This window comes from Micromys minutus, assembly GCF_963924665.1.
Source record: "Micromys minutus genome assembly, chromosome: 3".
Taxonomy (NCBI): domain Eukaryota; kingdom Metazoa; phylum Chordata; class Mammalia; order Rodentia; family Muridae; genus Micromys; species Micromys minutus.
The window spans coordinates 11,006,286-11,029,355 of record NC_137972.1 but is presented as its reverse complement, the minus strand read 5'-3'; the positions used below and the strand labels follow the sequence as shown (position 1 = coordinate 11,029,355).

Sequence of the window (23,070 nt, the reverse complement as noted above, 5' to 3'; positions counted from 1 at the left end):
ATCTGAGAAATTCACTTCAAACATAGAGTTGTACCGTTGGCTGTTTTCAGAGAAAGAAAAAAAAATAGGTGTCTTGGTTAGGTTTTTATTACTAATAAGAGACACCACAATCATAGCAACTCTTATAGAGGAAAATACGTAACTGGGGCTGGCTTATAGTTTCAGAGGTTTAGTCCATTATCATCATGGTGGAAGTGTGGTGGCACGCAGGCAGACATGGTGCTAGAGAAGGAGCTGAGAGCTCTACAACTTGATCCACAGGCAGCAGAAGGAGACTGTGTACCCCTCTGGGTGTGGCTTGAGCATAGGAGACCTCAAAGCCCACGTCCACACTGACACACTTCCTCTAACAAGGAAACATCTAATAGTGCCACACCCTGTGGGTCAGACATTGGAACGTGTGAGTCTATGGGGTGGGGGACATTCCTATCCAAAGCACCACAAAAGGCAACAGAAAGATACTGGTGAGAGCTAGCCAGTGGAGGAAAATGAAAATGACAGTTTTCAGAAGCCAGAGAAAGTTCAGGTTCTGGGAAGCAGCGACTGTAACCTGCATGCGGTAGACAATATGGGAGTAGTGTGATGTAATGTCCAGCTCAGGGGAAGCATGCAGTGAACAGCACATAAGCAGTGGCAGAGGGTCAGCTATGTACATTAGAGTCAACAAGTGCAGAGGTATGTTAGGGTCAACGATGGAAGTGCAGAGGTATTGGGGTCAATTATGGAGGTGCACTGTACTTTAGGGTTATGAACACCTTCTGACAAAGGTTGTGGGCTGACTCTGTTTGGCCTCAAAGAGTTTGATTCGATACATTTCAAGGGGGCAGTTTCTTTGTGTTTTATCTTTATTTTTGACACTGTATGCAAAACAGAATCAAATAAAACTTACCTTGCCCACCCCACCCACCCCTTTTTAATGCTATTTTGATAAGCTGCGTCAAGGGCTCTCCTGCCCCTCATGTCAGGTAACGAGCTCTGTCAAGTAATCACCTTGGTTTTGTCTCTTTCAAACAGGGAATGTGGAGCTGGCACGTTTGTCAATTTTGCATCCTTGGAGAGGGAAGGGAAACTTCCCTATAGTTGGTGAGTATTGTATCGGGACATGTCTCTAGCTGGCTTAACTGGCCAGTACTTGATTTGATTTTATTGTCTTTAAGGCATACGTGACTTTTTTTTTCTGGTTGTCCTTTCTTTAGTTTAGTCGGTAGTCAATGACTAGATCATCATGGGCCAGAACCATTTCTATAAACTGAATGGGATTCTTAAGGAGAGGGAAAGGGGACAATGAAGTCATACAAAGGGTCAAAGCTGTGCTTCAGGCTCCAATACAACAGCCATAATGAACAAGTGGCAGCCACAGGCCCAAGGGTGACTTGAATGAATAATGTAACATAGCCAAGTGCCTGGCAATGGGAGCCAACACTGCCATTCAAACAGTAAATGAAAGATGCAGGTCAAAGGTCTCACCTCTTGTATCAAAGACAGAGACAAATTTGAAGATTGTATGATGCCTTTGTCACTTACTACTGGGAAGGAAGGTCCTAGAAGGAGTAGATGTTTAAGGAATTAGGAAATGTCTTGTGATGAATTCTATTGCACTCAACTACAATGTGTAATATACATCAACCCTGTCCAGCTTAGCATCCAGTTCAGAATATCCAAGAGTCTCGCCAATTAGGTAAGCTTATTTCAGGAGCCAGTGTTCCCTGCATCCTGTAGTTTGCAAGCAACCATCAAAGAGTTTAAATGAACCCACCTTCCCCGCAAGTGACCAGTGTTAAAAAACCAGATGTGAGAGACCAGAAATTTTATCTTACAGTGTCAACAAGATAAAGCACTTTATTTAAAACATGTAATCTCCCTCTCAGAGTGTCAGCGATGGCCACTCGTTGAAAACGGAGTTGAAATGAGATTCTGTTTGATATGACTGCACTTTGGGTCATTTTAAAATTTTTAACATGAATAGAGTTTTCCCATTAAAATATGATCAATCCTGTTATGAAGAAAGAGAATGTGTAAGTCCTTGATGCTGACAGTCTCAGAAACATGAGAAGGTTTGTTCAAATGTGTTAGGATTCTTCTCAAGAATAAGAGACTCACCTACTCCTGCTTCTTCCTTTTAAAAGACTGGGTCCCCAAACCAGTGGCAAGAGGCTCATCAAGAAACTGCCCCAATTTGTATTTGTGACCCTAGAAAGCTGTGTGTTAATGAATTTCATGGCTAGTAAGATTTATGGACTGATTTGGGGAAACTAAACTATCTCCCGAAGGGACATTTCTATAAAAACCAAGAAAATTCCCCTGCCGCTTGTAGCAAGCTTAGCTTCAGCAGACACAGCATATTCTGAGGAAGTGAAGTTCAATACCTCAGTGGGATCTGTTCTAACTGAACTGGCAAGATGGCGGCTTCCTTCTAGTTTTGACACTAACTGTGGTGCATCAAAGGGTATTTTTCAGTCCACATGGACGGATCGTATGGCTTGAGTGCTCTTTGAATATGTAAAAATGGATTCCAATCAGACACTGAATTAAAATTAAGATTGCTTAATGTTTTTCTTTTACTCCGTAAGGACCAGTGATTAAACCCCAGGCCAATGGATGATCTGTTGGTTCTGAATAAATGATACTCAAGTAGCATATTGAATTAGTGCTTTAAGAAGTAGCTTTAGAAATTGGTGAAGGTTTAAATTGGAGATACTACTAGATGTCGTATCGAGTGATACAAAAGCCTGGCTCTCCCCGGAACCCACATAAGCGACCTGGCCACTTGTATCTCATACATGCTCCTGAAAAAACCTGGCTTCTTAAAATCAGGTTAGGTGGCAAAGGCTGATGGCAGAGAAAAACACGCCAGGCAGCTACCGAGCTTCAGTGAACAAAGGGGAAAGTGAGGTCTCCTCATAGCAGAGGGGTTGATGCCAAATGAGTTGGAACTTGTCTCTGATTTCAATGAGGATTTGTGCAAATAGAAGCCAATCTTGTCAGGATTGTAGACTTTAAGCCTTCATTGGAAGCCTACAGAGGGAAATGCGATTTAACTGGGGTGGGGAGAAGGGGGGAGTCGACCCTGGCAGGTAACTTATTGATATCTGTGCACAGCTGAATTACTAACCCTTAACCACATTTTCATCTTTGCATCTGTTTATTAATGCTCACAGGCGTAGGAGTGTGTTTGCTTTCTTAACCCTGCTGCCTTCATGTCTTTGGACTGACTATCTTTTGGCATTTTATATTAACCCTTGGTAAGTGACTTCATTTTTACTATTTACCCAACACCCTGTCTCTAAATGTCAGCTCGAAGAAAGTAAACTAGATGAGTTAAGGGATGCGTTTCTCCTTGCTAGGCTTCATGTGGTTCTCAGTGCATGCCATGACGAAGTACATGGGGAGGCACGGAGACTATGAGTGGTACCCAGATGCCTACAATGTCTTCCTAGTTAACTGTCCTGTATGTCGAGTGCAAGCTTTCCTGTCCCGAGTTTCTCATCCTTTGTATCTTCCTGAGGTTGGTCTGTTGGCCTTCCATCTTTGAATCCCACTTTTTTCCCCATCCCCACACATGAAAAAACTGCTTATTGCCAAGAAGGTAAATATGGGAACGCAGAGGCGGCAGCCTCTGAATCTGGAGACCTCTGCTTTCCTAACAAGCTTACTTGTTTAACTATTGAATATCTAATTGCATATAAGCCTCTCTGTGTGCAATTATCTTCTCTAATACCCCCACAGTCTCCGGCGGGTGATAGTCCTTTTAGTGATGGGAAGACAGAACTTTGAACCCTGAGCTAAGCAGCTAAGGCTGCTCTTGAAGAAAACCCAAGTTCAATTCCCAGAACCCACAAGGTGGGGGCACAGCTGAAAAACACCTGTAACTCCAGCTTCAGGAGATCCAGTGCCCTCTTCAGGCCCCTATACTAGTGGGCACATACTCTTACATACACACATATACATATCATTTAAAGATATTGTCTTTAACCAAAAGAAAAAAGAATTTACCCCTAAGGAGAGTGGGTGTCTTGCTATCATGAGCTATCACTATAAGAAATAGGTTCTGAGTGTGGAAAATCTCCTCTCTCTGATCAACAGAATAGAAGCACCTTCTTTTAATCTTTTATGTTCATAATATCTAAATCACATGGGTAATCATGTATTGAAGCACATTTTTCTTGACTTTTGCTATGCAATAATGATAATAATTATGAAAATAAACTTGAATTCTTAGGCCAAAGAATCCAAAATTATTTTACCCCAAAACCATCAGAGAAATAGTCCTCCATGAAACTGACAAAAATCACACACACACACACACACACACACACACACACACACAGAGGTATGCGAGAGTGCACACACATTTTATTGTTCTTAAGTATTAATACATGGTTGTTTAGGTAGAAAATAATAAACGGCTCTCAGAAATGTGGGCAACATGAAATAGACTTGGAAGGAATAAAAATATCTCATGGAATGGAATAGTAGTTGTGTGTCTGTGATTGTGGGTGTGTCTGTGATTGTGTGTGTGTGCATGTGCATATGTGGGGCATTAGGCAGAGAGTCACAAAGAGAGAGGACAAAGGGGGTGGGTAAGGGAGAGAAGGATGAAGAATCTCAACAGCGATATGTGCACACAAGCCACTGAAATATTCTTCCAGTTCTCTGAGGGGAGAAGGAATACAGGTGCTGTAGTTCATGATATCAAGATACAAATCACTTAAGATCTCCTCAGTATCTATAGCTACTACAAAATTTGCTCATTCTTTTTTCTAAACGTACTAGAGGGAAGTTCTTTGAACAAGGCCAACCATGCCCCACTGTAGTGGCGTTCAACGCCATTATGTAGGCTGCTGCCACGTTTCAGGCTAAGGCTTTGCCACCATCAACTCAGTGGGTCCTTTAGGTAGCATCAGATAGTCCCCGGGTAGGAGCAGGGCATGTAAATTCCACCCTGACCTCGAAAGCCTGCACTACCTTTCAGCTAAACACCCTTTTGACCATCCTAAGGAATCGGGTCCCGGTTCAAAGGAAACTGTGAACAGTGTCATATCCCTGTCCCAGCTCGGTTCCTCAGCTCTTCTCACTTTCTACAGTTCACAACTTGTGTGTCTTTCTCAAGGACCCGCTGATGAACAGGTGGCTAACCCCTTCAAGGTCCACTACAGACAATATTGATCAAGTAGTGTGAAGCCCTAGTCCAGGGCGTGAAACGCCCTACTGGTTTTAGAAGAACATCCTGAGGTTGTAAACAGTTACTTTGACGTGAGAAGAGATAGTTCAAGATAAGAAAATAGTCTCTGTTGTCACATTAAAAAAAAATGTCCATGCATCCCAACCAGAAAATGCAGCTTAAGTTCCCCTGTGCTCCATCTGTGAACCCCTCCTTGTGCTTGTGTTTGCTAAGCCTCCCAAGGATGTGTGTGTCTTCATATTTCATCCCCCTTGTTAACAACAGCCACGCACAGCACAGTTACACCCCACAGGCTTTCAAAGCATCGTTCAACTTCCCCCAGAAGCAGGGGTTTGAAGAGATGGGTTGCTATTGATTTGCTGCCTCGGGTGCCTGGAGAAGATGAGAGGAAGTCGAGAGATCCCGTCAGACAGTATCACGTAGTCTTTCCCAGGTGGCAGAAATCATGTCTGGCACCAGTGCCCTATCAGATTGGCTTCTGCGAGGATTGCTGACTTTAGTGGCCTTGGAGCCTGACTCTTTAAGGGTTATCTCCTACTCAGAACTAAATTCACTGTTGCTTCTTCTCTTTGCCCTAGCCACCTGCACACCAGACTCAGATGTCCATACATCTGCTCTGGCTCCTGAATGACATTTTAAGCATGGGTGGGTGACATTTAGTTGCAGTGTTTATCTGTAGACATGACTGCTGTGTACTCTGTGCTTGGAGCAGGGTACAAACTGAATGACCTGTGTCAGGTTTTGTGGTGGCTTTGGTTTAGCATGTGAAACAGCTGCATTTATGAACCTAGGGTCTCTAGGGTTCTACACTTTGTCTCGCACAGTCGACATCTCTGTCATTGCCTTGGACTCTTTTAAGGAATGGGCAGTTGTGTGGTTGGTTTTCTTAGACTGTTGTGTCTCTAAAGAACTTAGAATTCCCCCTTAATATCTCTAATATTAATATCTTAATATCTGATTGAGATTTTAACCTTGTCCTTCATAAATCAAAAGGAGAAATTGGAGTGCGTGTTTCTATATCTGTCTGTCTGTCTCTGTCTGTCTGTCTGTCTGTCTGTCTGTCTGTGTGTGTGTGTGTGTGTGTTTGTGTGTGTTTGTGTGTGTGTGTGTGTGTGTGTGTGTGTGTGTGTGTGTGTGTGTGCATGCCTGTCCAAATATTGTGTCCAAATATTCATTTGGTTGTTTGGGTAATCTTTATCACTGGAAAAAAAAAAAAGAAGCCATAAACTTTGCTCAGTTCTTTGACTGTTACACGTGCACACAGCTTGCCCCATCATGTATAGTGTAAATTGCTAGTTAAGTCTTAATCTACACATACATGAGTTCTCCACTCCTCACTCTTTGCAGAGGTCTATTCGGCACAGCACTCAAAAATGCAGAAAGAGGCTGTCCGTGTGGCTGTGGTCCGTCATCAGTCAATCTTGGCATATTCCACAGCCTTCTGATACAGGAACACTCCTGATTCAGCAGAATCTACACAGAGCAGTGAAAACAGCCACAAATCACACACAGACACTCATGGCCACAGCAGACCATACAAATTATACAGTGGAGTTTTCCGTGACATTGAAAGTTCACTCCGTAACAAATGGAGTCGGATGCAAAATACACGTGCATCTGATCTCCGTGAGTAATTTGCATAACTTACTCACTAAGTGAAGTTGTGAGGATAATAGGAATTTAAGATAGTTTCCTTCAATTCAACATAATAATCGTTTACTGGCCACCCGCTTTGTCACCCACTGTCCTTGCTCGGCCCTGAAGAGCACAAATGTCTAGCAGGTGGAACAACAAAGATCTGCCATACCCCCTAAGACATAGCCATGTGCCAGGTGCTATAAAAGCTTGGGGAGAGAACTGTTTCATGTTTACAAAGGCTTTCTGGAGCTGAGACATCTATACAGACACAGTTTTAACGTACAAATCAGTAATTTGATACTCAAAGTTCTTGTACCTAGAACTGATTATTTTCTACTGACATTTTTTAAAATGTGCATGCCTTTGTTAAACTGTTTAAAGATCTGTGATGTGGATTGTAGCAACATGTGCTATCCTTGTACAGATGATAAAATACGACAAGGTACTTCCAGTAGCTGCTGTCATGGAGTGAGGTGACCAAGGGTGGAGACCTCTACCTGCTGTGTGAAAACCATCGCTTTAAATTGCCCTAAGTAAATGTAAAGAACTGAAGCATACACTAACACTTCCTGGGTTTGAGTTTATTGGTTATTAATGAATTAAGAAAAAAACATGGCAGGTCCATGTCTTCCTATTTATTGAAATCGTGAGTGTATAGAATTGTGTGAGTCACACCCTCCTTTCAGCAGACACGCAGTTCACACCACCTGCGGAGAGGTCAAGGGAGACCATTTCAGACTGTGACTAAGAATCCTGCCCTCTGCTTCCTTGGTATTTGTTCTTTATTCCCCACTCCCCCAACTCTTCTTTCTTGTCTACAGACTCTGGAAATCAGGAAGCGGATATCTGTGTTACTAATAAAACTTCCTATTAAGGGAATCACCAGGAGTCAGCAATTGTATTTGTAGAACTCAGTTTTCAGAAAGTGGGAAATACAAAATGCAGGTGTGTTCCTGCAGTCCTAATAGTTTCTTACCGTGAATCAGAAATTGTTATCTTTTCGTGGGTAGAAATTTTAAACACACCTGAAGTATTTAATAAAAATAAATAAACCCACTTTAACATTACATTAAATTTAAACTTTAATTGTGTGAACCAACTTTTTATCCTGATAAGTTTTTTTTTTTTTTTCAATTTTCAGGAGTAAAAATGGCTTAAAGAAGAGGAAGCTGACAAAGTAAGTCCACAGCACCGTTGCTCTCAGAGAGTTATCACGATCTTACCCTTCCAGATTGAAACCCACTACAGCTAGCTTCTGGATTCCTAGTGACAAGAAGCAGCTGCAGAAGCGTCAAATCCAGCTTTAAGATCAATGCCTTGCTTTAGCAACCCTCAGCAGAGAAAGCAGCTTTAACAGAGTGTTGGACATCTTTAGCTGGTATTTTGGAAAGAGAAAAAGATTCAAGTGGGGGACTTCTCTGAAATAGGACTTGCTCAGCCTGGGCTCCTGCCAGACGTCTACTCCCCAGTGGCGCCATGACAGATTCCTCACTTCCTTCCCTTAACCATGACTCTCCTAGGTTTTCTCCGCTCTGCCGAGGAGGAGATGGAAGGTGAAGGGTTGTACATGTTAGTCAGGCCATTAAGCTATATCCCAGCCATGTGTGGCTTGTGTGGACCCACCAAGCATGTCAGTATAGTTCATGAGCTCCCATGTGTTTATGAGCCAGAACCATTATTTCTGTAAATTCTGATGTAAAACACTAGAGTTTAGATGGAGTCCCAAGAACGATCTACTAAAATTTTAGCTAGAAATGAATGTTATAAATTAACCTATCAGGAAGATTAGCTGGTCAACAGCTTTAACCAAATACCCAACCCTTGCTCTGTGGTTGCTAATGGGCTCTGGAACTGCAGGCAGATGGGAGATGCTGGACATGTTACAAGATTAACTCAGAGGCTAGATGTGTAGACCCTGCCCATACGGGAAGGCTGGGTCTACAGGAGAAAATACAGCTTCAGAAAAATACCCAAAACACCTAGAGACTCCTAGATTTATACTTCACTTTTCATTTAAGTCTTAGTGTTCTAGGAAGTCTAGTGAATCTACACTTTTTCTAAAACTGTATTACTAACTGGCAGCCTTCATTGAAGAATATAGTGACAATGAGTGTTCACTCCAGAAAAGGGAAACTTCCATTTTTGCCAAGAAAAGTTCACAGGTGTGGTGTTGGCCAATGTACCACCCGTTAAGTTGATTTTGACGCATTCCTTTCTTTGTGTTTGACAAAGCCCTGTTCAGCTGGACGACTTTGATTCTTACATCAAGGATATGGCCAAGGACTCTGACTATAAATTCTCTCTTCAGTTTGAGGTGAGTGGTCAGGCATTCTCTCTTTCCCTTCCTCCCTCCGTCTCCGCCCCTCCTTCTGTGACTGGCAGGCTGTGGGAATGGTCAGGTTTGCACTGGGACTGTTTCCCTGCTCACCGGGTAGAACATGAGATATATAGTCTGCTAAGCAAGGAAGGCTGGCGATGTCAGAACCGCCTTAACTTCTGGGCTAGACCAAGGAGCCTCTGCTATTGGCAAGAATGGGGGAGCACAGAAAACCCAAACGCAGGGAGGGAAAGAACAGGAGAGGGTTCAACGGTGAGAAGATGGGACCAGGAAGAACCATCTTTGAAATATCATGCACAGTCAGGAGGAGAGAGGATCAAAAGCAAACCAATGCCTGGCATCGAACTTACCTTCCAGGGACTTTGCTGTTTCCAAATGGCATGGACCATAGACTGCAGATGGGTGGCAGTCAAGGTGGGTGGCAGGCATCCATCCCTGTATTTCCTAGGTGTGTGAAAGCTGAGAGCAGGGTGCTCATTACGCTAGGATTCCAAGCAATGCTGTTGAATGCATGCTGCCCTTTGGCTTTTCTTTCTTTTGAAAACCTGGGGAGAGAGAGAGAGATGCTCATGATTTGTGGAGACAAAGAAGGACGCCATCCGCATTCCCTCCCCTTGAAGCACTCACTGAGTATGAGGCCATGTGCCTGCACAAGCAGAAATGAGCTAATGGGTAGAACAGAGCGGGCCCTTGCTTTGCCTCTCTGTGGCTCACAGCTCTCAGAAGTTGTACATGCTTCAGGCTCCATGGCATCTGCACTGACCCATGATGCGGGATAAACGGGAAGACAGCGATCTTTCTAAGTCTCGTGGTTTTCCTCTTAAGCCTAAATTCTCTTTCCCAGTAAAGTAGCTGGCTTTCTCTAATCTATTTTACCCATTGCTCCTTTTCCGTCACCGTTCGAGAACCGCTTTAGTTAACAGAGCTCAACAATAGTCTGGGTGTGGATAGTCTTTCAGGGAGTTTGGGGGTAAAAAGAATCTTTAAATGTTTACCTTATTTTTTTTATATAGTAAAAAAAAATACTATGAGCACTCGAGTGTGTGTGTGTGCGCTCACGCGCTCATAGATAAGGAGACAACTTCCACAAGTCAGTTCTCCCCTTCAACATTTAGGGCCCAATGATGCAACTCGGGCCATCAGACTTGGTAACAAGAACTATCACCCATCGAGCCTTTTCATTGACCTGTGGGTCTCATTCATTACCAAGTGCAAAACCCCCTACCTACCACCTGTCTTGATAAATCTCACATAAAGCTTGGCCAGTTATCTATTTCCTCCTGGTGCCTATGAAATTACCAATGTCACCCCTCCCCGGTGTTACATCTCAAATCGCAGGAATTCGATTGTATTTGTGGAGTCTACAATAAGAACGACATTTCAGAAGGTAAGTCAGTGGAAGGAGAAAAAAATAATATTAACAATAAGCCAAAATTCTGTACAAATGAATAGCCAGATGAATATCGTGGTGGAGATGAAAATAATGGTATGTGGTTTGGTCACACCTTTCCATGCGATGAAAGAGAGAAGTTGGGAAAGAAAGGAGTTTCCAACCACAACTCTAGGATGAGAGAGTCTGCCCTTTCATCCTGGTGGGGATGGCGGCAGCACCAAGTGGGAAGCTGGGTATCTCGGAAGTGGGAACCAGATTGTAAAGTCTCTCAAAGCTGGTCCCTGGGAATATCCATCTTCCAGCAAAGCTCACCCTCCTGAAAGTCCCATTACCCCCAAACAGTACCGCCTGCTGGGGACCAAGTGCTCAAATTCGAGGCCTCTGGGGAACCTCCATCATCAAACCACCATAGATGGTGCAGCTGAGGGTCAGAACCTTTGCTGGGGACTCACAGGTTAGGCCATCAAACGAAAATGTAAATATTACACTGTCTCGGCATTGTGTAGCCATTTTGAAGTTCAGTGCCATTTTCCTGGCTTAAAAAATAACAAAAATGCTTTTATTGTTATGGAAACATCATTCTAATCAGCCTTTACCTAAGTACAGGAGGTTTTCTTGAGAGGATATGAATGTATCTTGTGGGAGCCAAGAAAAGGCTTGAGTAGCTAAACTTCCCGTGGGCTTCAGGGGTGGCTGGAAGTTCAAGCCAGATCCCTGAGAAGTTCCTTCATCTCTCACTTCTGCTCCCCTCCGGTCCTGCCTTTGCTGTCTTCTACTGCAAGGCAAGTTCCTTTTACTACTAAAGAAGGCAAGCAAGATAATATGACCAAATTACCCTAACCGAGAGACAACCATATTCCTGGACAAAGATGGGGGACTGCAAGAGCCAACCCTAACCAATTTATGAACTAGCCTAAAAAAAACTAAAAAAAAACTCTTCATCTCTGTAAGACAGAATCGTAAGCTCTACATGCTAAATGTACAGTGTATGAATGAACATTTCAATTTAGCTGTTAACATTTGTATTTGTATGTAAATATTTTTATTTATTTGGTCACTAATGCTGGGAGGAGGGGTTAACACTTTTCAAACCTCAGTTTCTTTACCTATAAAATGGGTAGGTTGAACTAGACTAGTGATTTCCCACTGAGCAAGAGCTAGCCAGTCCCCCTTCCCCCAGGGAGTGTGGTGATGTGTTTGTGTGGCTTTGGTTAGTGCTTTGGGTGGACACGACTAACAGGATTTGATGAGAGAAGGGCAGAGGAGTTAGATTTTCCTCAAGGTGTACTATCAGGAATTGTCTTCAGTGAGTAGTACTCCTGTGAACAACATTGGGCTGTACGTGGAGCACGGGCCAGCACGCTTTATCATGCCTGTCTAATATGGTTGTTCAGAAACCCAGTGGGATGAGTGCATAGAAGCAGCAGGAATCCATAGAGAGTGGGCTGTCTCAATGAACTAGTGTATGGAAAGCTTGGGCTTCAGGGCGAGCTGTCCAGCTGCTGAACCACAGAGAAGCTGGGACTGCAGTCCTGAGTCTGAAGGCATCAGGAAGCAGAATTGCCTCTGTTGGGATTCTGTAAACCCCACCCCTCAGTTACTTGGCAACACCCAGGTAAACCCCACCCCTCAGTTACCTGGCAACAACCAAGTATGCTCTGCCCCAGTTACCTGACACTATAAAAGAGGCTGCTTGCCCCCTCCTCTCTCTTTCTTGCTCTCTTGCTCTCCCATCCTTCCCCTTTCCCTTCCTCTTCCCCTTCCCCCTCTCTCTCTACATGTTCTGGCCGGCCTCTACTCCTCTACTTCTCTATTCTTCTTCTTCTTCTTCTTCTTCTTCTTCTTCTTCTTCTTCTTCTTCTTCTTCTTCTTCTTCTTCTTCTTCTTCTTCTTCTTCTTTTTCCTTCTCTCTCTCTCTCTCTCTCTCTCTCTCTCTCTCTCTCTCTCTCTCTTTCTCTCTCTGTCTCTCTGCCTCTACTACCTTCTTAACACCCCATGACCAGAATAAACTCTATTCTGTACTATAGTGTCATGTGGTGGTCCCTCGGGGGAAAGGGATGCCCAACATAGGCCCCCCAGAGGCATCTCCCTTGCTCCCAGACCTTGCTGCACCTCCATGGGCCATATCTACCCCCACTCTCTTCATCCTTTTCCTAACATTGGTGCCAAAACCCAAGATGTCATCTTTTAAGAGCATTGGTGCCCCATGTGAGGAGATTAGATTTTCTCACAGCAGGATATCTCTTTTTCCTTTTGGCCTCCTCCACAAGGAATTTGCTTTTCCTCTTAATTAAAATTAATTGATTGGGTAAGGCCTGCCCTTTGTACAAATAGCAACCTACCCTGAATCCATTGAGTTCATTGCAACCTCGTTTACCAACGTCATAACAAGCTCTGGTTTCCTATGCGGTCAAGCTCGTGGGCACTACAGCCTAGCCAAGCAGACACATAAATGCAGTCATTGTGCCAGGGTTTGAAGACATGCTTGGGTCTTTCATCCTTAAACATTTTTCATACATCTTTATTGTGAGAACACTATTATTTCGTAATGTGCTTAGCACCGCTCTGACTGTGTGCATGATTTAGTGGGAAGTGCAGGGATATTTGCCTCCCTTGCTTGAGCTGTATGCAATGGACTAGCATTTGCTCAGCCAAGGCCCCACGCTGGTCGGGTTTCCTTCCTCCCTCACATCCTCCAGCCCGTTCTTAAAGCTTCACACCCTACAGTGCTGTGGATGGAGGGTGACTTCTCAGTTTTCTGGGGACTGAAATACTCCTGACTGCCTTCTGTGTATACGCCTGACTTTCACCTAACAGTCTTCAGATTTTCTACCACTTCTTGTTCATAATGACTGAGACGGAGGAGGAGCAATGCTCCTAGTTATAACAGCACCCCTGAGAAGGTTTAAGATGGCTGAATCACTTGAGTCTAGCGAAGCCTAGGGGCTGAAACAGGTATTTGTTCTGCTCATACGAATGCTCAGACTACTTCAGTCCATTTCCATACTGGCACTGAAAGTTCAAACATGTATTGAAAAGTTGCACCATTTGTAATCATTATGCAAACTGAAGACAACATCTGAATTTACATATCTTACAAGATGGCTGTAGGTCTTACATGAAGCTATATGAGTCTCTGCCTCTTATTCGCTGAGCAAATGCCCTTCGTTCTCCGTATCTGATTTAGGGACTGTGAGAAAGATTGATGACTCTTCTGACAGGAGTATACATCTTCCTTTAAGGAGGTTGGGAACCCATAAGGGCACAGCTTCATTTCTGATTTTTCTGTAAGAGAGCTTCCAAGAACCAGAATTCAGAGCTTGAGGTGGGGAGCATTCCACAGCATGTAGTTCTTGCTCTCCCCTTGATTTCTGGAATTTGGAATCAACTAAACCACAGGTAAAGGCCTTCACACTCTGCTCAGAAATATGGCTACACATAAAGCTGTGTAGCAAGCTCCGTGTTGTAGAAGTGACATAGTGGCGCCATCTCAGCCTGTCTCAGTTCCATTCCCTGGAGAGTTCCTGCAGCCCTCACTGGCATACATTAACCCAAATCTCCCCATCACTTCTGGGGTACAATCTTTGCTCCCAGCCTTGATTTTTCCCTCCTCTCATTCCTTCAGTCCCAGAATTTGATCTGTTGCCAAGAGCCTGACCTAGCACCCAGCATCGGTCTGTGTACTGCCCCTAATAAGTTGCATCTTGGTCTTCAGGTCTTCAAGATACTGTAGACATCCCTGGGTTGATGTCTCTTATTTCTACTCTTCCATTATCTACCCATCTGATTCCCATAGGTACTGGACGCTTTCCTCGAGATTTTTGTGATGCTCTGAATTGTATCCTCACACACCGGCTGAGGTTCTACTGTCTCCTGGCCACAGGATGATGTCTCATGTTCAGATAGGCTCATGATAGATGCAGACAGTTAAAATGGTCAAAGGTTAAGAGATCATGCGCTGGGAAGCTGAGCTGTAGGTAAATGTCCCATCAGAAGCTAAAGAAAGCCAATGAAATATTCCTACCACAGCCATCACAGAGGGGGTGCGGCCCTGCTGATACCTTCTTGGTTTCTGATTTGTGAACTCCAGAGCCATGAAACAATAAATTGATTCGGTGTTTACTCACCATATTTGTGGTACTTTGTCCCGAAAGTCCCCAGAAGGCTTATACAGTATCACACTCGACTAGAACTTACTCACACTTCACCCCCCCTTGATGGTCACCTGAAGATAAGCAATTCTATCTTTCCATTAATTTGCTGCAGATGGGCCCTCTGCTCTTTTCCTTTGACTCCCCTGTAGACACATGGTCTATTGGCACAAATCACTTGCATCTAATGCCCAGTCTGTTCCAAGGTCAACACTAAGTATTGCCATCTGCTGACAGTACTACTAGCCCGAAGAGCAGAACACAGCCTATGTTGCTTGCCTTACATGATGACAGGCTGACTGTGTTCTTCCAATCTGTGGACGGCTTCCCCTCCTTGACAGTGTTTGAAGATGAGGCCCTTTGGAGGTAATTAGGATAGACAGAGTAATGGATCTGGGAGTCTAGTGGTGAGATTGATGCCTTCCTGATAAGAGAAATCAGTGAGTTTGCCGTCCTCTTCTTCCCCCGAGCTTCACATTGATGAGACATGGGAATACACAGAGCTGACAGCTGCTTACAAGACAGAGATGAGCAAAGAAATCTACGTTGTCGGCACCTTGGTTTGGAGCTTTTCAGACCCCGCTGACTATGAAAAATAATAGCATACTTTGGTTAAAGCCACAACTCTGTGGTGTTTAGTTATGGCAGTACACACACACACACACACACAGAGAGAGAGAGAGAGAGAGAGAGAGAGAGAGAGAGAGAGAGAGAGCACATGTTTGTACTTTCCTGAAATTGGGTGTTTCAGCTGTCTCTGGCCAGATATAGACTGCCACTGGGCTTGGTGACCATATGAGGTCCCTAGCAAGTCATCACAGTGTTCTTGGTTTAAAACAACAGATCTTTGTTCATTGTCAGATTCGGGAACTGAACTGAGGAAACCTCAGAGCTACACTCCCTCTGGAGCCTCCAAGGGGAGCACTTTCTTACCTTGCTCAGTTTCAGATGGCCCCAAGTGTTCCTCAACTGGCAGCTACATCAAGCCAGACTCTAACCAGTCTTCCCATGGCTTCTCATCTGGTGATCCAAACAGAGTGACTTATCCCCACAGACCTATACAAAAAGATAACATTCATAGGTTCTGATGAGAGCACAGCTACCTCCCTGGCGAGCCCCATTCAACCCATGGAGATGTCTCCGATAAATAAAAGCTATGATTGACTATATTCGAAGCAAAATGGGCAAACAGAAACTCGACAGCGATTCACGTGCCTTCAGCCCATCACCCCTACACTTTATCATAATGAAGATGTAAGTCTCTGCAGTTTCTCCATGTGAGAGAGAAAATCCATGCAGAGTTACTGAACTGGAAACTTGTTTGATTTTTCCACTTGGTGACAAGCTAAATTACGAAGCTTCCCAAGCTGCTCTAGTGTGCTCTCGCCTGCTTCTGCTCTGCTGCAATTCAACTTGGCTAATTTGCATTTATGGTGTTCAGCCAATTAAGCAGCTCTTACCAACTTAGGGCATTTTCAACTGGGACCGAAGGCACACTGGATTCCAGGTCTTTTAGAGAGTGGAGCCCCACGTGCTCAGCAGCTCTCCAGCCCCCGTCTGTTTCCAAGGTTTCTTTTGTATCTGAGGCCTTTTCCAGTTGCTTTTTAGTCTGTGTCCAAATTGGGGATAGAAAGCTAAGGAGAGTTGTGACTCTATCCACACAACAGGGAAGAAAGGAGTAATTATAGACCTAAGCCAGGCAAAGCAAAAACAAACAGAAACCACCCGCTCATTGTTGAATGCTTCACATTTGGTGTTCAAAGGGCAACGTTTGCCTTTGTTGAGTTTAGTGATTTTATTTGATAGTATATAAGCCAGCAAAGGATGGAAAAGTTATGAGATTTGTTTGGGGATGATTAAACTTATGCTGAGTAGTTCTGAGCAGCTTTCAGAGACCTATACTTTTTAAGTGTAAGCTAAGGAAGGTATTTTGAAACATTATTTCTTTTGGAAAAATTGTCCTTGATGGTTCTTTCTAAAGAGAATCCACTTGTAAAATAACTTAATCGATGGAAAAAGCATTATTTTAATAAGCTCATGATTACTCCAATTTGGGTTAACTTATCCAAAACTAGAGATTGTGTGTGTGTGTGTGTGTGTGTGTGTGTGTGTGTGTGTGTGTGTGTGTAATATAGTAATATAGCAAGCCACTGGAAAACCTTGATGAGAACCTTGTACAATTACAATGGTGTTGCAGTAAATATTAAAAATCGATGGCTTATCTCTTTACTGGCCCCCACGGTCTCACTCCTCGGAAGCCTCTCTAGTATTGAGTAGAACACAAGGACTCTGTCACTCGGTCCACGAGCTACACTCTCCACAAAATTCCCTTCCCAAGTGGTTCACTACGAGCACCCTGGTGCTTCTTTCCCCATGTGTTTCTTTACCCCACCGCCCGGCACAAACATGACTCTAAGGCCCAATAGCTTTTCATAGAAGTTTATATAATACAAGCTCAATCCACAAACCCTCTATACCATAAGATTATATAAAATAGACAAAGATACAAACTGCCCTTCTAGATGAGATAAAAGACCTATAGAATCTCTTAAAATATTTCCATCTACCTACTGCCAATTATGGCTACCAGGACCCTGGTCTGCTTTCTCTGGCTCCTTCTTGATTTCTTCTCCTCCATCCCTGTCCCTCTTCCATTTTCCTCCCTTTTCTCCACCTACCTCTCCACTGTCCAATCATGTATCACCTTAACATAAATCTACACAATGGCAATTTTCTGCTTTAAGGGCACTGGAACAAAGGTTTTATCTGAAATGGGAAAAAATTAACTTCATACTGAGGCATCTACTTGCCAGTTTATCTTCAAGAACAACTGACTTCCTCGAACCCCAAACAGTGCAAGATTTGGTAATCTCAAGAAGCCAAAAATGATGAAGCATCAAAAAGAAAGAAAAACCTGAACCCCTGAGGTTGCCTCAGTCATGTTGATGGCTACTGTGAAGGCCAATAGCATTTGACAGTAAGGACCTCCACCTTGAAGGAGGCCCAAGACCAAACGCTGGATCCCTGAAGCATGTGCATTGTGAAAAATGCTTCAATCAAGATGCCCAGGATATGAGGTCCTCTCTTCTCAATCAATGTCTCTTCCCTTAAAACTCTTTCAGAGATCCGTAAGTTCCTCTTCCAGAGTCGTTCCCTAGTTTCCCATTCCTTAAAGTAACCACGGAGAAGAGACTGGAAGGGTGAAACTTGAGAATTTTGTTGCATCATGTGGGGCTAGGAACAAATTACCTTGGCTAAAGTGTGAGTACCCCAGAGTTTAGATCAGTGGTGTCTGTGTAGAGGCCTTGTAAGAGGGGTGACCTGTAAACTGCAGCACTCAGGAGACAGAGTCTTCAGGGCAAGCTGGTGAGCTGTCCTTGCTAATGGCTTAGTCAGAGTCCCCGACTTGGCAAATGAAGTGGTGAGCCATTAGGGAAACCACCACAGCCCTCTGCCTCACCACACAGGCACAACCACATACATGCCAACACACCATCACACATGTACACACACCTTACACATATACACACAGGGGGAAAAAGCTGAACTCATTAAGTGTAAGCAAAATGTATGGCAACTGAACTGATTTCTCAGCTGCCTCAAAAAGCTTATAAAAACGACACACACTTTACTTCATTTAAGTAAAGCCAATACCAAGGGTCTCCAGAACACACGCATGCACAGAGCCTTTACTTGTACTGACAACATGCATAAAATGAAAACAATAAAAATGCCTTTTGAAGTGTTACAGGGTATTGTAAGACTTGCTCCTTCAGATGTATGTGGTACAAGCCCAGAAATCACCATTCCAACAGACCATAAGGCAGACTGCTAGGTGACCTGGGAGTATGCAACCTCCTTATTTTTTTATGAGACAAGAGGATCAACAGTTGAAATGCCTCTTACAGTTGCTTTAGCAGCACTAAGATTCTTTTAGATACTGCACTGGTTGTCTGCTTCTAAGAGAAACACCAATACCTGCTGTGATAAGGACTGTGGTAAAGACACCCAACAGGTCATCAGATGTCCACCCAGTATGCAGCCTTCCATTCTAGGGCTTGCCTCCACACTGCCGACTCATCTCTATTCTTTGGGTATCACCACCGCTATTTAGAGACTGTTAGTCTGCTATTTTACAGCGTCAGATTGCTTCCTGCTCCTTACTCTACCTTTTGCTACTTCTTTGAGGCTCATTTCTACCAGGAAACAGAAAGCCACATTTCCTCGCAGAATAGGAAAGGTTTATGTGAATGATTTACACTCGAGCTACCGTCCTTATCATAATCCCAGAGCATTTTTCCCCCCAAGCCTCCCACATTCCATCTCCCATGTAGATCTTCTCCGAATGATCTGTGAGGAGCTCAAGCTGTTTGGATGTCATAGTGGGCGGCGCTTCACTGCAGTCATGCTAACAACCTTTAAGATCTGAGTCCCTGAAATGCTTAGCTCTCACACTCACAGGTATGCCGTTTCAATGGAGTTCTTTCTACTTCAGGCCCTGGGTACCAGTCAGTTGTCTCCTCATCCTGACACTGGCAGCTTTCCTGACCAGGGACTCTTTCTCCTTGGTGGTAGAGGAAAGGAGAAGAAACCAAACTAAAGAAGACCATAGCGAACTTGCGATTTCACCCATGTTCTACCCAGATTCATTGACTAGACCGAGCTGACACAGTGAATCAGCCAGCACATTCTGCCCTTAGAAGGAATCGCTGCATTATCAACTATCGAAGGGCATGTTGAAGTTTGATCCATGAACAGAGTCCAAGGCGAACTGTAAGCCATCCAATCTGCACTGTGTACAGAAACTTCAAACCTGTTCTCTCTTGTTTGCAGGAGTTGAAGTTGATTGGACTGGATATTCCACACTTTGCTGCAGATCTCCCGCTGAACCGATGTAAAAACCGCTACACAAACATCCTGCCGTGTAAGCTGGTCAATAGCCCTGATCCCAGCCCTGTCTTTTAAAGGTCAAAGCTTTGCTACTGCAGCTCAATCAGTCTCAGGCAGACTCAGGTGTGGTCTGGATCACAGGGCCACCACCGAAACTACCTGGGCCCGGCTGCTGCATTGATCTTATTCGGTGGATGGAGGGTTTTATTATATTATTATATTATATTATATTATATTATATTATATACATAAATTTCATCTGAGCAGTGGACCCTCCCTACCACTAGACAAAAGACTCCAGGCAGCTAATGACTGCTAAGAAAGGGAGAATTGATCTCCCCAGGGGTGAGCTCCCTATTTATCCAATGCCAAGTGGTCAACCCCGAAGTCATTTACATATAAGCAATACTAAATAAACTGAGCGGGTTGCACTTATATATTTATATAAGTAACAGTAATAATCAAAGAAAAAGAGCCCATGAATTTGAGCGGGAGTCCAGTTGACACCTGGTTACTTTCAAAAACCACAGATTTTCTTTATGAAACTCAGCACCACAGAGTAAACATGCATCAAGAAAGAAAGGTTGAGAAAGAAGTTAGTAAGATAAACAGGAATAAGCTAAAGAAAAAAGAGAGGGGAGAAATAACAGAGATAAAACGCCGAAATCAAAGAGGTCAACAATAACACACAAGAGAGAGCCGGGATTGGGGTTGGCAAGAAATAGGAGGAGGACGTCACACAATAGTTTTACCGAGATGAGCGAGTCTAGGGAGTTTAAGCTCACTACAAGGACTGCAGTTAATAACATTGCATGGAACCCCAAAATTTTGTAGTGGAGTGAGCTTTATGCACACTTTTACACAAAAAGAATAACAGTATGAGATGGCAATATGCTTCTTTGCTTAACTCTATTAGTTATTTCTTAATGTGCAGGCAGGTGAACACACACACACACACACACACACACACACACACACACACACACACGAGCATTCACCTTAGACATTACATTTCATGTCCATCAATAAAAAATTAAAGTAATAAATGTAGCAATAATTTCAAAAGGCTCACGTGACTTTGTTCTCTGGGTAAGGTAGCGGGGATCTTTGGATGTTGCTGTGTGAGAAGAAATCATAAATTTATTTACACTCCGTACCATAGCTTTCCATATGGTCTCAAAGATACTTTAGTCCCTGTCTGAAGCACCAGCAGGTGACTTCTCCGGAAACAGAAGAGCCGAGGAAGTAGTGGCTAGAAGAAGGAGAAGCTAAAACTACAGTAGATTACCTCCATCCCTGGCATTTGATTTAACCTGGTGTCCAGTAGAGACTGTCAGACTAGTTTTCCCTTCCATCTGATTTTTTTAATGTGTTCTTTCTCTTTGCTCTTCACAGACGACTTCAGCAGAGTGAGGTTAGTCTCCATGAATGAAGAGGAAGGAGCAGACTACATTAATGCCAATTATATTCCTGTAAGTAGCAACAAAAAAGAAATCTAGTCACCCAAAGCTCAAAACCACACAGGCCAGGCAGTGGAAGGCCACAGGGGCTAAGGATACATGTGTTGACGAAACAGCAGCTGCCGCTACCCAACAACCGAGCGCCAGGGGCAGTGAGCAGTTTCTGTTGCTCCCATTCAGAATACAGGATCCAATGGTTTACACCCTTCCTGATGCTGACAACCCTTTAATACAGTTCCTCCTGTTGTGGTGACATCACCATAAAATTATTCCATTGCTCCGTCATAACTGTAATTTTGCACCAGCATAAGTCATAATGAAAATATCTAGCATGCAGGCTATCTGATATGGAACCCCTGTAAAATGGTCATTTGAACCCCAAAGGGGTCACAACCTGCTGGTTGAGAACTACTGTCAGATAGAGAGAAAGGCTCACAGACCCCTATGAGAGACTAGCAGAGAGAGAGAGAGAGAGAGAGAGAGAGAGAGAGAGAGAGAGAGAGAGAGAGAGAGGCAGGACGGTCACACCAAAAGGCCTCTCCCCTGGGTTTAGACTCTAGAGCCCAGATTCACAGGGCTGCAGCTGCACACCCGTGCACTTAAAACAGCGACAAAGACTGTGGGAGACACAAAAAGGTATGGACATGGTTGAATAGGCTAAAATGCAGAGCTTAAAAACCCACACCAGCCCACAAAACCCCTCTGATTAACCGCTTTCACGAGAAACTAAAGGAAACGTGATGCAGGTGTGTGATCCTTTGCCGACTCCATCGTCGTCGGTGGCACACTGTCAGCCATACTGACAGGGCTAGAGCGGCCGACCGACCGCACTTGGCGGTACCGGTACCGGTGGCTGGCGGAGTGCTGACGCTCTCGCTCTTCTCTCAGGGATACAACTCGCCTCAGGAGTACATCGCCACCCAGGGTCCGCTGCCGGAAACCAGAAATGACTTCTGGAAGATGGTCCTGCAGCAGAAGTCTCACATCATTGTCATGCTCACTCAGTGCAACGAGAAAAGGAGGGTGGGTACCTGTGCGTCACGGCGCCCTTGGCCATGCCTGCCCCATTCACAGCCCCGTGTGTGTGAAGTTGCTTAGTCAGCCTGAGTGTTTTGTTTCTTTTGATCATTGCTGCCCCTCGGTGAGCACAGGCTATTTCTTCCCCGATTTTTTTTTTTTTTTGTTGTTGTTGTTGTTGTTTGTTTGTTTTTTGCCTTGCTTTGACTTTTAAAATGGTGATGTTGCTGCCTCAGGTAAAATGTGACCACTACTGGCCATTCACGGAAGAGCCCATTGCTTATGGAGACATCACCGTGGAGATGGTGTCTGAGGAAGAGCAGGAGGACTGGGCCAGCAGACACTTCCGGATCAATTATGTGAGTTTCCAACAGATTCAGGGAGGGCGGTCAGGATCTCCACATCCCACCAGTACCCCGCCCCCCCCCCACAAAGCATCACTGTGTGAGATTGTAAGCAGGCTCTGCCATGCTGCCACCTTCAAGAGACAGAAGGATCTGACTTCCGTACAGTTACTCTCTATTTCTGTCAAGGGTAGTTTGGATGCAGTGCTGTCTTCAAAGGCCGGAGGAGATGAAAGGAAAGTCTGCATTGGTCCATCTCAAACTTGTGCAGGCTGTTAGCCACAACTGTAGAAGGAGGTGTTCTCATCAATTGTGGTAATCAGATAAGAGGGGCAGCAAGTCATGGGGACATTTCAAATTAAATGTTGGAACCGAGGCTCTCTAGTTAGAATTTTGTTCTGTGAGTTTCAACGTCTAGACCTAGTAGGTCACGGTTCCATGTCTCTCTTAAAGTAAGGTAGAGTTTCCGAAAGCCCATTTTCCTTGCCTTGCTTCTGTCTCTGCGGACAAGACTTTAGGCCCAGGCTGATCGTGTCAGTGCGAGGCTCCGCTGTCGGGCTGCAAGTCGGCCTCGAGAGCCAGCTGCTCAGGAAAGGCAGAACAAAGCCCATCACAGGAGTCCCAGCCATGTTTCCCTGGTGAGAAACAAGGAGGTCT

The 23,070-nt window shown here is 44.2% G+C and overlaps 1 protein-coding gene across 1 annotated transcript in view; it reads left to right on the top strand.

The window, feature by feature from the left end:
- PTPRO (protein tyrosine phosphatase receptor type O) overlaps positions 1-23,070 on the top strand; it is a gene marked incomplete at its 5' end in the record, with an annotated part of 194,454 nt that overhangs the window by 156,187 nt on the left and 15,197 nt on the right. The window contains 8 exons of the mRNA XM_080913926.1: positions 1,015-1,083; positions 3,159-3,242; positions 7,962-7,997; positions 9,053-9,134; positions 19,536-19,626; positions 20,988-21,064; positions 21,941-22,075; positions 22,306-22,428. Coding sequence (XP_080770052.1) covers positions 1,015-1,083; positions 3,159-3,242; positions 7,962-7,997; positions 9,053-9,134; positions 19,536-19,626; positions 20,988-21,064; positions 21,941-22,075; positions 22,306-22,428 — 697 coding nt within the window. The remainder of the gene's footprint in view (positions 1-1,014; positions 1,084-3,158; positions 3,243-7,961; positions 7,998-9,052; positions 9,135-19,535; positions 19,627-20,987; positions 21,065-21,940; positions 22,076-22,305; positions 22,429-23,070) is intronic.